The sequence below is a fragment of the Solea senegalensis genome, linkage group LG12, assembly GCF_019176455.1.
Source record: "Solea senegalensis isolate Sse05_10M linkage group LG12, IFAPA_SoseM_1, whole genome shotgun sequence".
NCBI lineage: Eukaryota > Metazoa > Chordata > Actinopteri > Pleuronectiformes > Soleidae > Solea > Solea senegalensis.
The window spans coordinates 10,615,364-10,630,631 of record NC_058032.1 but is presented as its reverse complement, the minus strand read 5'-3'; the positions used below and the strand labels follow the sequence as shown (position 1 = coordinate 10,630,631).

The window sequence follows — 15,268 nt, the reverse complement described above, 5'->3', positions numbered from 1 at the left end:
GTTTTTTCTTTCTCTTTAGTCACAAAACTAATTTTCTCTCCTCTCCATCACTGAACTTGATTGTTACAACAGTGGTCTGGGACACGAAATAAGACCATAGTACAGTTTAGTTATGGTTTGGATTCATCATGAAAACACGTGCACTGTACGGTGTGTTTGTTTAGTCTTTACACGTGATGGTAAATTTGTCTCATACAATATTGTACACTAAGGTGAGATATCAATAATCATCATAATAATCATGGTACTAGTATAGTCTTTTCTGCTTTCATTTCTACTTCAGAAATTCGATTTCAACAGGACATGCTGAGTAAAAATCCCATTGACTGATCAGGGATGTTTTTGGAGGGGGATAAACCCCGGTTTATAGACCACGTGCCTAGTTTAATAGACCTGTCGTCAAAATTGGCAGCACATGACAAGATACAATGGTAAAATGCAGCTGACACATTAATACTTTTGTATCAACAATTGAATCTTATCATGTCACGTGGTGATCAGATTGTGCTTGTGTTCGGACAGTAACTTGTACTGTTAATAGTTACGGACATTTTGCTGATATCTATATTGTTCTTTCTACGCCCTTAAATTTTGATTCTCGATTTTTTTTTCTACTGTGACGTTTGCACTAATGTAGATAGTTTCAGTACTACTCTCATCGCTGTCCGTGGTGCTGAAACATTTATCTTTGCTGAAGACATTACCTATAATCTATAATTATGCTGAGGATATATATTTAGGCCATTATAATGATTTCATATTGAGCTCTTAATGAAATGACTTTGCCCAAAACGTTGTTGTCTTTCCTTCCTGTTAAATGTGTCGTTGTGGCTTTTCTTATCACTCACTGGTGATCTTGACGTGAGTGCATTGCATTTGTAAAGAATAATGTTGTAAATAATGTTGCGAATAATCCCTAAACAATAACTAAAACGTAAATATTTCAGTTCCTTTGAGTATATTTTGTTTGATTTTGTCATTATTTAACATACAGGTGTTACAATGTCAAAATACTCATGGTGTCGCTGTTGGTTGACAGAAAGTATACAGGACACTTCCCACTCCACCCTCCACAACAGTAATCAGTTGCATGATTTTTCCAGAGGATCTGTTGTGTCCACGAACATATTCTTTGCATACATTGATGTAGAATATTGGATTATTTACTCTTTTTGGATTTCAACCCTATTTCGCAGTGACTGTGAAATTAAACAGGCTAAGGACCCGTTTTGTGTCAGGATGGGAGACAAAGGATTTTCAGCGGTTCCTCTGATCTTCTACTTCGTTTGCTTTATTCTGACGCTGCATATCGTGCACGGAGACCTGCGTTATTCTATTCCTGAGGAAATGAGAAGAGGCTCAGTTATTGGTAATATAGCGAAGGATCTCGGTGTTGATTTGAGGACCTTGTCTTCCCGAAAGGCCCGTGCTGATTTTGAGGGGACACAAAAACGGTACTGTGAAATTAATCTGACCACCGGAGATTTGGTCACATCAGAGAGAATCGACAGAGAAAGCCTTTGTGGCAAGAAACCATCGTGCGTTTTGAAAGTAGATGTGGTGTTAGAAAACCCACTGGAGCTTCATCGTGCTATTCTGAATATACAAGATGTAAATGATAATTCGCCAAAATTTAGAGAAAATGTGATTGAGGTGGAAATACGCGAGTCAGCTGACAAGGGTAATCGTTTCTCTATGGAGGAGGCCCATGACGCAGATATAGGTCAAAATGCGGTTCAAAGGTACAGCCTGCAAAATAACAACAACTTTATTCTCGCTGTTGATAGTAACAAGGTTGAACTTGTGTTAGAGAATACACTTGATCGAGAGAAAGAAAAAGAGATGAATTTGCTTCTGACAGCTTCGGATGGTGGTTCTCCTCAGAGATCAGGTTCCGTAGTCATACACGTCACTGTGCTGGATGCTAATGATAACGCCCCAGTTTTTAGCCAGGCCGTTTATGAAGCCAGTCTGCCTGAAAACTCTCCTCCTGATACTCTAGTGATTACTGTCAGTGCTACTGACGCAGATGAAGGAATAAATGGGGATGTGACATATCAATTTGGTCACATGTCTGACGACGAAATAAATACATTCACTATTGATTCCAAAACTGGAAGAATTAAAGTAAATCGTTTGATTGATTTTGAAGAAACAAGTTTGGTTGAAATGAGAGTGCAAGCTAAAGATGGTTTAGGACTAACATCATATGCTCAAGTTATAATAGATGTTACTGATCTGAATGACAATGCTCCAGTTATATACCTGAAGTCACTGACTAACCCGATTCCCGAGAACGCGTCACCTGGTACAGAGGTGGGCATCATTAACGTACAGGACAGAGACTCAGAGAAAAACAAACAGGTCCACTGCTCAATTCAGCAAAATGTCCCCTTTAAGTTAGTTCCTTCTATTAAAAACTATTATTCTATGGTGACCACAGGACAACTGGACCGTGAACTAGTGTCTGATTACAACGTTACAATCAGTGCCACTGACGAGGGCTCTCCACCTCTGTCCTCCTCTAAAACTGTTCAGTTATCTGTAGCTGACATCAACGACAACCCACCTGTGTTTGAGGAACAGTCCTACAGCGCATATGTGACTGAAAATAACAAACCTGGCTCCACTTTATGTTCCGTTACTGCTCGAGACCCCGACTGGAGACAAAACGGTACAGTGATTTATTCTCTGTTACCTGGTGAGGTGAACGGTGCCCCGGTGTCCTCCTATGTGTCAGTGAACGGAGACACGGGGGTGATCCACGCTGTGAGGTCGTTTGATTATGAACAGTTGAGGAACTTTAAAGTCCAGGTGATGGCCAGAGACAACGGTTCTCCTCCGCTCAGCAGTAACGTGACCGTCAGTGTCTTCATATCTGATGTGAACGACAACTCTCCTCAGATACTGTATCCTGCCCTCGAGGGCAACTCCTTCATGACTGAGCTGGTCCCCAAAGCTGCACACGGAGGCTCTCTGGTGTCCAAAGTGATAGCAGTGGACGCGGACTCTGGACAGAACGCCTGGCTGTCCTATCATATAGTTACATCGACTGACTCGGGACTTTTCACAATTGGTGTCCACAGTGGAGAGATCAGGACACAGCGGGACATTTCAGAATCTGACAGCATGAAACAGAACCTTATTGTTGCGGTGAAAGATAACGGACAGCCCTCTCTCTCTGCCACCTGCTCCATGTATTTAATTATATCTGATAACTTGGCTGAGGTGACAGAACTTAAGGACATTTCTTATGATGAGAAGAATTCCAAACTGACCTCTTATCTGATCATCGCGCTGGTTTCTGTGTCCACTTTTTTCTTGACCTTCATCATCATTATTATGGGTGTGAGGTTTTGTCGCAGGAGAAAGCCCAGACTGTTGTTTGACGGAGCAGTCGCCATCCCCAGCGCTTATCTCCCTCCTAATTACGCAGATGTTGACGGCACAGGAACTTTACGCAGCAATTACAATTATGACGCCTACCTGACAACAGGATCTAGAACCAGTGACTTTAAGTTTGTGACATCTTACAACGACAACACACTGCCTGCTGACCAGACTCTGAGGAAAAGTCCCAGTGACTTTGCTGATGTGTTTGGAGACTTGGGGGTCTCTGTAGAGGTAGGGGCTTTTAAAACTTTTTGTCTTAGGTGCTGTATTTTGCTCTTGTTTTCCTCCTTTTCGCTTGTTCCCCAGTCTTAAATTCAAAGCCTTTGTTTCCACGTTTGTGATACATTTTTGGTTAATGCATTAGTCACTTGAAATGTGTGTTTTCCAAAAAGGGATTTGTCCGTGGGGTAACCCGCCTATCGCCTTATGTCATATGAAATTGGCACATTAACCCCGCGACCTTCAGATGGAGGATATCACGGCTGAAAATGGATGGATGTTTTTTTAAATGCCTCAATTTTGTATACTTATCTCGCATCACCAACACACACACACACACACACACACACACACACATTTTAATGATCAAGTGGCTGTGACTTACTCTATATCTACTGCTTCTATGGCTGATTCTGTCTCTTGTATTATTTAATAAGTGAACCATTTATGTTTACCTTCTCATAATCTGACAAGACTGATAATTTACAGTACATGGTTTTAGGTTAGAACATATTAGTCTTCTCGAGAAAGATTCGTCCAGCCCCCACGCATGTTGCTTAACCAATGTTCATGAAGAAGTGTAAAATACAGTGGATGTGTTGTTTTAATTTGAATAATTAATTACCATATAAAAGTTCATCATTATAATTTTCTTATGCCATTACGACTACTACTACTGCTGCAATTATTGTAGTACTGCGAATAATACAATCCATATTTATTAGTAACCCTGAATAAAATAGTAATTTAAATTGATTTATAATGATTCGCAATCAATTATGTTTCATTATAAAATATGTATAATTATAAATGATTGTCTTGATACTATCTTTCATGGGGATTATTCCCGCTTTCGAACTTCTGGACTACAGTGTAGAGCTACTCATAGTTAAAACTGGCTCCACGTGACGAGCTAAAATTGCAAACTGCTGCTGATATATTACAGGTGCAATGACAATTTTTGGAATATGCAAAATAATGTCGATCACACAAGCTAATTCTGTACAAGACGGGGACCTTTCCTGTTTTTACACATTTTGCAGAAATGTGTTTTGTATTATCACTTCCTTATCATTTGAAATTGTTTACCTATATGTGTAAAATGTGTACCTTCAATTAAGGAAATAGTCTGCATACTCTATTATGTGCTATCATTATTGATCTTAAACCTTTGTAGACATAGACGTCATCATGATGGATTGTTTTTGAGCAAGCCCTGAAACCAAAATATGTATTTTGTAATCTTTATTCTTCGTGTTATCAGTTTCATTAAGGCTTTTCATTGTCACATAATTAACTGGTGATGTACTGAGGCTAGGAGTAGCTCTTTGGTCGTTGTGTTAAATGTTTCCAAGCATACACGTGTGAAGATGAAAATGTACTCATGGTGTCGCTGTCGGTTGACAGAAAATGTGCAATCACCACTCCACCCAGTCCCGCATTCATAGTTGAATTTTTTTTCTTTTCCAGATAATCTGTTGTATCCGTAGGCATGTTCTTTGCACACGTTGGTGTAGTGTTGGGTTTGTTTTACTCTTTTTGGATTAAGTAATCGTTTCGCCTCGATTGTGAAACTGATCAACCTTGAGGATCCGTTTTGTTTGAGGATGGGAGACAAAGGATTTTCAGCGCATCCTCTGATTTTCTGCTTCGTTTATTTTATTTTGATGCTGCACGTCGTTGATGGAGACCTGAGTTATTCTGTTCCAGAAGAAATGAAACGAGGATATGTTTTTGGAAATATAGCGAAGGATCTCAGTATTGATTTGAGGACATTGTCTTTCCGAAATGCGCGTGCTGATGTTGAGGGGACACAAAAGCGGTACTGTGACATGAGTCTGACCACCGGAGATTTGATCACATCGGAGAGAATCGACAGAGAAAGCCTTTGTGGCAAAAAAAAATCGTGCGTTTTGAAAGCGGATCTAGTGTTAGAAAACCCTTTGGAGCTTCATCGTGTAAGTCTTCATATTCAAGATGTAAATGATAACTCGCCAAAATTCAAAAATAATTTAATTGAGATGGAAATAAGAGAGTCAGCTGAGAAGGGTAATCGCTTCTCCATTGAGGAGGCCCATGACGCAGATATAGGTCAAAATGCCGTTCAAAGATACAGCCTACAAAAGAATGACCATTTTATTCTCGCTGTTGATAGTAACAAGGTTGAACTGGTTTTAGAAAATAAACTCGATCGAGAGAAACTAAACGAGATGAATTTGCTTCTAACGGCTTTGGATGGTGGTTCTCCTCAGAGATCTGGTACCGTAGTCATACACGTCACTGTGCTGGATGCTAATGATAACGCCCCAGTTTTTAGTCAGGCCGTTTATAAAGCCAGTCTGCCTGAAAACTCTCCTCCTGATACTGTAGTGATTACTGTCAGTGCTACTGATGCAGATGAAGGAGTGAATGGAGATGTGACATATCAGTTTGGTCACGTGTCTGACGACGACATAAATGTTTTTTCAATAGACCCTAAAAAGGGAACAATTACCGTATCCACTTTGATTGACTTTGAAGAAATGAATTCTTTTCAAATGAGAGTGCAAGCCAAGGATGGTTTAGGACTAACATCATACGCTAAAGTTATCATAGATATTAGTGACATAAATGACAATTCTCCAGTTATAAACCTAAAGTCTCTGACCAACTCTATACCTGAGAACGTGCCACCTGGTACAGAGGTGGGCATTATTAACGTGCAGGATGAAGATTCGGATAATAACCAGAATGTCCGCTGCTCCATTCAGCAAAATGTCCCATTTAAGTTGGTTCCTTCTATTAAAAACTATTATTCTCTGGTCACCACAGGACAATTGGACCGTGAACTTAAGTCTGATTACAACATTACAATCAGTGCCACTGACGAGGGCTCTCCACCTCTGTTCTCCTCTAAAACTGTTCAGTTATCTGTAGCTGACATCAACGACAACCCACCTGTGTTTGAGGAACAGTCCTACAGCGCATATGTGACTGAAAATAACAAACCTGGCTCCACTTTATGTTCCGTTACTGCTCGAGACCCCGACTGGCGACAAAACGGTACAGTGATTTATTCTCTGTTACCTGGCGAGGTGAACGGTGCCCCGGTGTCCTCCTATGTGTCAGTGAACGGAGACACGGGGATGATCCACGCTGTGAGGTCATTTGATTATGAACAATTGAGGAACTTTAAAGTCCAGGTGATGGCCAGAGACAACGGTTCTCCTCCGCTCAGCAGTAACGTGACCGTCGGTGTCTTCATATCTGATGTGAACGACAACTGTCCTCAGATACTGTATCCCGCCCTCGAGGGCAACTCCTTCATGACTGAGCTGGTCCCCAAAGCTGCGCACGGAGGCTCTCTGGTGTCCAAAGTGATAGCAGTGGACGCGGACTCCGGACAGAACGCCTGGCTCTCCTATCGTATAGTTACATCCACTGACCCGGGACTTTTCACTATAGGTGTCCACAGTGGAGAGATCAGGACACAGCGGGACATTTCAGAGTCTGACAGCATGAAACAGAATCTTATTGTTGCGGTGAAAGATAACGGACAGCCCTCTCTCTCTGCCACCTGCTCCATGTATTTAATTATTTCTGATAACTTGGCTGAGGTGACAGAACTGAAGGACATTTCTTATGATGAGAAGAATTCCAAACTGACATCTTATCTGATCGTCGCACTGGTGTCTGTGTCCACTTTTTTCCTGACCTTCATCATCATCATCCTGGGTGTGAGGTTTTGTCGCAGGAGAAAGCCCAGACTGTTGTTTGACGGAGCAGTCGCCATCCCCAGCGCTTATCTCCCTCCTAATTACGCAGATGTTGACGGCACAGGAACTTTACGCAGCACTTACAATTATGACGCCTACCTGACAACAGGTTCTAGAACGAGTGACTTTAAGTTTGTGACATCTTACAATGACAACACACTGCCTGCTGACCAGACTCTGAGGAAAAGTTCCAGTGACTTTGCTGACGTTTTTGGAGATTGTGATTCTTCTGTCGAGGTAGGAACATGTATTATCAAATTTAAGTCAAATATTAGGCCAGTGCAATAATACTATAGCCACATACAGTATTAGACACTGCAATATCCTAACAACATGGTGTTAGTATTGTAAAAAAAAAAAAAAAACAGTGTTGTCATGGTGATATCGCCTTATGATCGTGGTCACTGATCAATAGATTAACAATGGAAAAAGTTTGTAGGACATGAGGGAGGGTGCATGTTTTATACTAAGGATTTGATGCAGTTGTATTTCATGCTCGCCTTTCTTATTGCTAGAATTTTTTTTAGTCATATCTTAAGAATTCTTCTTCATGTTATTTAATTATCCCCTTGGATTTGAAACCATCTTCATCTTACACTGCTGGTAGCTTAACGTCATTTTCATTACACAACTATAACCTGAATGTTACATTGAAAATAAATGCATTTCTCTAATCTGATCTCCATATTAGACACACAGACACACACGCTATTATAACCAATCTGGAAATGGCATCAAATACAAAATTTTACCATAATATTACTTCCCTACTACATTATTACCAAATTGTTATTGTAGTGTAAGATGTTACTGATACTGTTTTTTGTTTCTTACCCAAAATATTGTAAAATGCAGTTTCTTAAATCAGCAATTTTTAGCCATATTAATCCTGTAATTATATCATAATTAGTTCAACTACTTACATCAGCAGCCCCTGTATCCAAAGGAAGACTCAAACTGACAATCTATGTTTTAGTTGAATGTAAATGTTTCTCAATGCATGGTCTCACAAAACATGTTCAAACACGATTCCCATGTTTCCCCCCTTGTTTGCTTTTTAAGAAATGTATATACCGGTTTGAGATGTTTACTTAAACGTGATACGTCAATACAAATCCGTCTATCAACTTATTTCAAATGCATATGAGATAAATGCCAGTTAGCAGGGTCTTATTTATGTTCGGTATAGATTTTACAGTCACACATTGCCTTGTGTTTTAAGGAAAACTTAATTGAACTGTATCAAATATATGAAGATGCCATACATGTAAGCCTTTTTATATTGGCCTAGCTTGTGCTTCCTTTCTTCATTACTCGTATTGTCATTTAGTTTAGCCAAATAACCGACATTTTTCTCAAAAATAGTTTAAAATTTCTTGATACATTAAGTATTTAATCATATTTAGAAGCATTATCATTTTGGCGTTGTTGCTGTTTATGTTTTTATTTATTTTTTGTTTAGTTGTCCTATGACCCGGGCCCTGCTTGATGGTTTAGTTAGGAGCTATCCATGGTGCTGAATCATCCCTACTATTACACATTCCCCTTTTGTCTATGTTGTGTATAAATGAAGTTTGAGGGTGAAAATAGCCAACAAAGTGGTATTTGTTACAGATGGTACAATCTCTGGATGTTTTCTTCTCTTCTGTCATGCAAACCATTACCTGGACTTTTTTTCCTTTTATTTATTTTAATATCTTTCTTCTCATAATAATATTATTGGAAGAATCAATCACTTATATATGTTGTAATACCCACACTTTGCTCACAGTGTCGCTGTCTGCTAGCTTTACATAATGTTGCTAAGGTTAACCTTAAAGCTTGGACGTCTCCACCTCACAATTGTTCGCTGCGGAAAGCTGGGAAATCGCAGCATTTGTAATCCTGGTGCACACGTTATCTGAAGAGCAGTGCGCTTTGCTGGATATTTTTAATTGGTACGTCTCATTTGGTTTGGTGGCATTCGTCTCCCTGGGACATGGGACGTAAAGCATTTACCGTTTTCGGCCTTGTTGCCTTCTTGGGAGTATTTCTTTTGTCGCTGCAATCCGTCCATGGAGACGTGTCTTATTCTTTCCCAGAAGAGATGAAACGAGGCTCAGTTATTGGAAATATAGTCAAAGACATCGGACTCGAGGTGGACAAACTGTCTACTAGAAAGGCTCGCATTGATGCAGACGGGAACAGTAAACGGTATTGTGAAATTATTTTGAGCACTGGAGATATCGTTGTTGCTGACAGGATTGACAGAGAGGGGCTTTGTGGCAAAAGGGCATCATGCCTTTTAAAGCAGGAGCTTGTTTTAGAGAATCCTTTAGAATTACACCGCATTAATATCCATGTGCAAGATATCAATGATAATTCACCACAGTTTAAAAAGAGCATAATCAAATTTGAAATCAGAGAATCAGCCATTAAAGGAAGTCTCTATCGTTTAGATGAGGCCCATGATGCAGATGTAGGTCAAAATGCCATCCAGGGCTACAGAATCGAAGCAAATGACAACTTCAGACTGAATGTGGTCACGAAAAGCGGAGGAGGAAAATACAGTGAGTTGGTTTTAGAGAAGGAACTGGATAGAGAACAACAGCAAGAACTAAAGATTGTTCTTGAGGCAACAGACGGAGGCGCACCTCAGAGATCAGGCACTACAGTCGTTCACGTCACTGTGCTGGATGCTAATGATAACGCCCCAGTGTTTAGCCAGACCGTTTATAAAGCCAGTCTGCCTGAAAACTCTCCTGTAGATACTGTAGTGGTCACTGTGAGCGCGACTGATGCAGATGAAGGAGTCAATGGAGATGTGACTTACGAATTTGATCACATTTCTGATGATAATAATAACGTGTTTTCTCTTGATCAGACAACCGGGGAGGTGAAAGTCAGTGGGCCAATAGATTATGAGGAGTTGTCGGTCTATGAATTGCAAATTACAGCTAAGGATGGTCTTGGATTAGTTTCATCATGTACATTAATTGTTGACGTTACAGATGTTAACGACAACGCGCCTTTTACCCTCATTAAGTCACTGACAAATCCCATACCAGAAGACGCCTTACCTGGTTCAGAGGTGGGAATCATTAACGTGCAGGACCGAGACTCAGAGTCCAACGGACAGGTCCGCTGCTCCATTCAGCAAAATGTCCCTTTTAAGTTAGTTCCTTCTATTAAGAACTATTATTCTATGGTGACCACAGGACAACTAGACCGTGAACTAGTGTCTGCTTACAACATTACAATCAGTGCCACTGACGAGGGCTCTCCACCTCTGTCCTCCTCTAAAACTGTTCAGTTATCTGTAGCTGACATCAACGACAACCCACCTGTGTTTGAGGAACAGTCCTACAGCGCATATGTGACTGAAAATAACAAATCTGGCTCCACTTTATGTTCCGTTACTGCTCGAGACTCCGACTGGAGACAAAACGGTACAGTGATTTATTCTCTGTTACCTGGTGAGGTCAACGGTGCCCCGGTGTCCTCCTATGTGTCGGTGAACGGAGACACGGGTATGATCCACGCTGTGAGATCGTTTGATTATGAACAGTTGAGGAACTTTAAAGTCCAGGTGATGGCCAGAGACAACGGTTCTCCTCCACTCAGCAGTAACGTGACCGTCAGTGTCTTCATATCTGATGTGAACGACAACTCTCCTCAGATACTGTATCCCGCCCTCGAGGGCAACTCCTTCATGACTGAGCTGGTCCCCAAAGCTGCACACGGAGGCTCTCTGGTGTCCAAAGTGATAGCAGTGGACGCGGACTCTGGACAGAACGCCTGGCTGTCCTATCGTATAGTTACATCCACTGACCCGGGACTTTTCACTATAGGTGTCCACAGTGGAGAAATCAGGACACAGCGGGATATTTCAGAATCTGATATCATGAAACAGAACCTTATTGTTGCGGTGAAAGATAACGGACAGCCCTCTCTCTCTGCCACCTGCTCCATGTATTTAATTATTTCTGATAACTTGGCTGAGGTGACAGAACTGAAGGACATTTCTTATGACGAGAAGTATTCCAAAATGACTTCTTATCTGATCATCGCCCTTGTCTCTGTGTCCACCTTTTTCCTGACCTTCATTATCATCATCCTGGGCGTGAGGTTTTGTCGCAGGAGAAAGCCCAGACTGTTGTTTGACGGAGCAGTCGCCATCCCAAGCGCTTATCTCCCTCCTAATTACGCAGATGTTGACGGCACAGGAACTTTACGCAGCAATTACAATTATGACGCCTACCTGACAACAGGTTCTAGAACCAGTGACTTTAAGTTTGTGACATCTTACAATGACAACACACTACCTGCTGACCAGACTTTGAGGAAAAGTCCCAGTGACTTTGCTGATGTGTTTGGAGACGGTAACGCTTCTCCTGAGGTAAGATCATCAGTCGTTTGACACATAATTTAAACAGGTAAAAAAAATCTGATTTGTGACTGCTAGTATCACATTAATAATGGATGAAAACTACGTTTATTTTTGTACAGTACACATATATATATATATATGTATATATATATATATATATATATATATATATATATATACACATTTGTCATACAAATGTCCTGATTTTTCCCAGATAACTACATTTTGGTCTGAGAAACATTATCAAAAGAGATATACACACATTTGAAGATGCTTTTACAATTATTGCAATGTTTTCGTCATCAGTTCTAGGTCTTAAGGATTTTGTTTCGTTTTTAACTCATGGTCTATTCCTTAAATGTTGGTTTAAGTTGCAATTGAAGTTGTGTTGTGGTTATTGTTGGGACCTTCGGTTTTACAGCAAACATTTTGTCACTTTCTTAGCGATCTTTTTTTTTCTTCTCCACGTCAATTTATCATTATATTCAGAGGTGTACAGGTCATATTTGTTTTTTGTTATGTTGCTTATAATGTTCGGTCATCTTTACACGTCCCAAACTTTTCTTCTGCAGCATTCCTTTTTAAAGCGCTGGCATATATTTGTAATTTCCCCACACCTTTTCAGTTTGTACATGCACACATCCTGCAATCAGACATAATCCAGTATGTAGACTATACTCAAGAGGTCGCTGTCCACCAGCTGTAGGCTAATAGTGTGCCAGTATATGTCAGTATCCACCCACTGTTGTCGACCATTAGTTTGGCTTCAAGCATTGCAGTTGAGAGGTAGACGGACTCGCTCTTTTATCATATCTACTTTGTTTTAAATCTTAAGTTCTGACTGTTTTTCTGTGCGTTCACTTGGAAACGATTATTTCTTCAGATGATCATGATGGCAGCTGTCGCTTGGTTTACGTCACGAAGCTGTGCCGTTACATTGCTGCTGCTTTCTTTGCGTTTTGCAAATGGAGATGTAAGCTATTCTTTTCCGGAGGAGATGAGACGTGGGTCATTGATTGGAAATATCGCCAAAGACTTGGGCCTTGATACAGGTACACTATCCGCTAGAAAGGCTCGCATTGATACTGATGGAAGCGACAAGCGTTTCTGTGACATAAACCGGAACGGGGATCTTATTGTTGCCGAAAGGATTGACAGAGAAGGCCTGTGTGGAGACAAAGCATCTTGCGCTTTAAAACAAGAGCTCATGTTAGAGAATCCACTAGAACTGCATCGAATCAATCTGCATGTCCAGGATATAAACGATAACCCTCCGCAATTTAATACAGAACTGATCCATATAGATATACGTGAATCCACAGCAAAGGGTGCCCGTTTTCCTATAGAAGAAGCACATGATGCAGATATAGGCAAATACTCGGTTCAGACGTACAATCTGCAAAGGAATGATCATTTTATTCTGGGCGTTGCAGCAAATTCTGTGGAACTTGTGCTAAACAAAGAACTAGACCGTGAACATTTGAAAGAAATCAATCTACTACTGGCAGCTGTGGATGGAGGTTCTCCTCAAAGGTCAGGTACTGCGGTCATTCATATTACTGTGCTGGATGCAAACGATAACGTCCCAGCTTTTAGCCAGACTGTTTTTAAAGCCAGTCTGCCTGAAAACGCTCCACTGGGTACTGTTGTGCTAACAGTGAGTGCTACGGATGCAGACGAGGGAATCAATGGAGAAGTTGCATACGATTTTGGACACATTACGGAGGATTTACGGTCGGTGTTTAATATAGATCATAAAACAGGTGATATCAAATTAATGGCACCTGTCGATTTTGAAACGGCATCATCGTTTGAACTGCGTGTCACTGCAAAAGATGGTTTGGGCTTAACCTCTTTTGCCAAAGTAATCATTGCTATATCTGATATAAATGATAACGCCCCAGTCATATATCTGAAATCACTGACTAACCCCATACCTGAGAACGTGACACCTGGTACAGAGGTGGGAATCATTAACGTGCAGGACAGAGATTCAGAGAAAAACAGACAGGTTCGTTGCACCATTCAGCAAAATGTCCCCTTTAAGTTAGTTCCTTCTATTAAAAACTATTATTCTCTGGTGACAACAGGACAATTGGACCGTGAACTAGTGTCTGATTACAACATTACAATCAGTGCCACTGACGAGGGCTCTCCACCTCTGTCCTCCTCTAAAACTGTTCAGTTATCTGTAGCTGACATCAACGACAACCCACCTGTGTTTGAGGAACAGTCCTACAGCGCATATGTGACTGAAAATAACAAACCTGGCTCCACTTTATGTTCCGTTACTGCTCGAGACCCCGACTGGAGACAAAACGGTACAGTGATTTATTCTCTGTTACCTGGTGAGGTGAACGGTGCCCCGGTGTCCTCCTATGTGTCAGTGAACGGAGACACGGGGGTGATCCACGCTGTGAGGTCGTTTGATTATGAACAGTTGAGGAACTTTAAAGTCCAGGTGATGGCCAGAGACAACGGTTCTCCTCCACTCAGCAGTAACGTGACCGTCAGTGTCTTCATATCTGATGTGAACGACAACTCTCCTCAGATACTGTATCCCGCCCTCGAGGGCAACTCCTTCATGACTGAGCTGGTCCCCAAAGCTGCGCACGGAGGCTCTCTGGTGTCCAAAGTGATAGCAGTGGACGCGGACTCCGGACAGAACGCCTGGCTCTCCTATCGTATAGTTACATCCACTGACCCGGGACTTTTCACTATAGGTGTCCACAGTGGAGAGATCAGGACACAGCGGGACATTTCAGAGTCTGACAGCATGAAACAGAATCTTATTGTTGCGGTGAAAGATAACGGACAGCCCTCTCTCTCTGCCACCTGCTCCATGTATTTAATTATTTCTGATAACTTGGCTGAGGTGACAGAACTGAAGGACATTTCTTATGATGAGAAGAATTCCAAACTGACATCTTATCTGATCGTCGCACTGGTGTCTGTGTCCACTTTTTTCCTGACCTTCATCATCATCATCATGGGTGTGAGGTTTTGTCGCAGGAGAAAGCCCAGACTGTTGTTTGACGGAGCAGTCGCCATCCCCAGCGCTTATCTCCCTCCTAATTACGCAGATGTTGACGGCACAGGAACTTTACGCAGCACTTACAATTATGACGCCTACCTGACAACAGGTTCTAGAACGAGTGACTTTAAGTTTGTGACATCTTACAATGACAACACACTGCCTGCTGACCAGACTCTGAGGAAAAGTCCCAGTGACTTTGCTGATGTGTTTGGAGATTGTGATTCTTCTCTCGAGGTAGGAACATGTATCATCTTTGGTTGATGTAAACATTTGTTTGCACTTCATGGTTAAGGTGATGTGTCTGCTGCTTCACACATTGCTTTGTTTTGTTTAAACAAGTATTTAGCATGATAAACATCAACATTTGGATTGTTTTCTTCGTTTGCACGTGTCCAGTGTCTGTTCATTACGTTTTGTCTCTGTCCTTGGTTCTGAACTGCGGTCACTGCTGCGGTGTACGCTATTTCAAATAACTTTTCACTTCATCCCTTTGTC

The 15,268-nt window shown here is 41.3% G+C and overlaps 3 protein-coding genes across 3 annotated transcripts in view; all 3 read left to right on the top strand.

The window, feature by feature from the left end:
- Window positions 1–1,127: 1,127 nt before the first annotated feature.
- Window positions 1,128–15,268, top strand: part of LOC122778045 (protocadherin gamma-A11-like) — a 22,764-nt gene continuing 8,623 nt past the window's right edge. Inside the window, exon 1 of the mRNA XM_044039610.1 lies at window positions 1,128–3,594. Within this exon, the coding sequence (XP_043895545.1) occupies window positions 1,240–3,594 (2,355 nt within the window). The 5' untranslated portion in view covers window positions 1,128–1,239. The remainder of the gene's footprint in view (window positions 3,595–15,268) is intronic.
- Window positions 9,235–11,766, top strand: LOC122778743 (protocadherin beta-16-like). The gene has a single exon (XM_044040838.1). It carries the CDS (start codon window positions 9,346–9,348, stop codon window positions 11,764–11,766), a length of 2,421 nt encoding a protein of 806 aa, XP_043896773.1. The 5' UTR covers window positions 9,235–9,345.
- On the top strand, window positions 12,595–15,034 carry LOC122778742 (protocadherin gamma-A12-like). The gene has a single exon (XM_044040837.1). The coding sequence runs from the start codon at window positions 12,620–12,622 to the stop codon at window positions 15,032–15,034; it is 2,415 nt and encodes an 804-aa protein (XP_043896772.1). The 5' UTR covers window positions 12,595–12,619.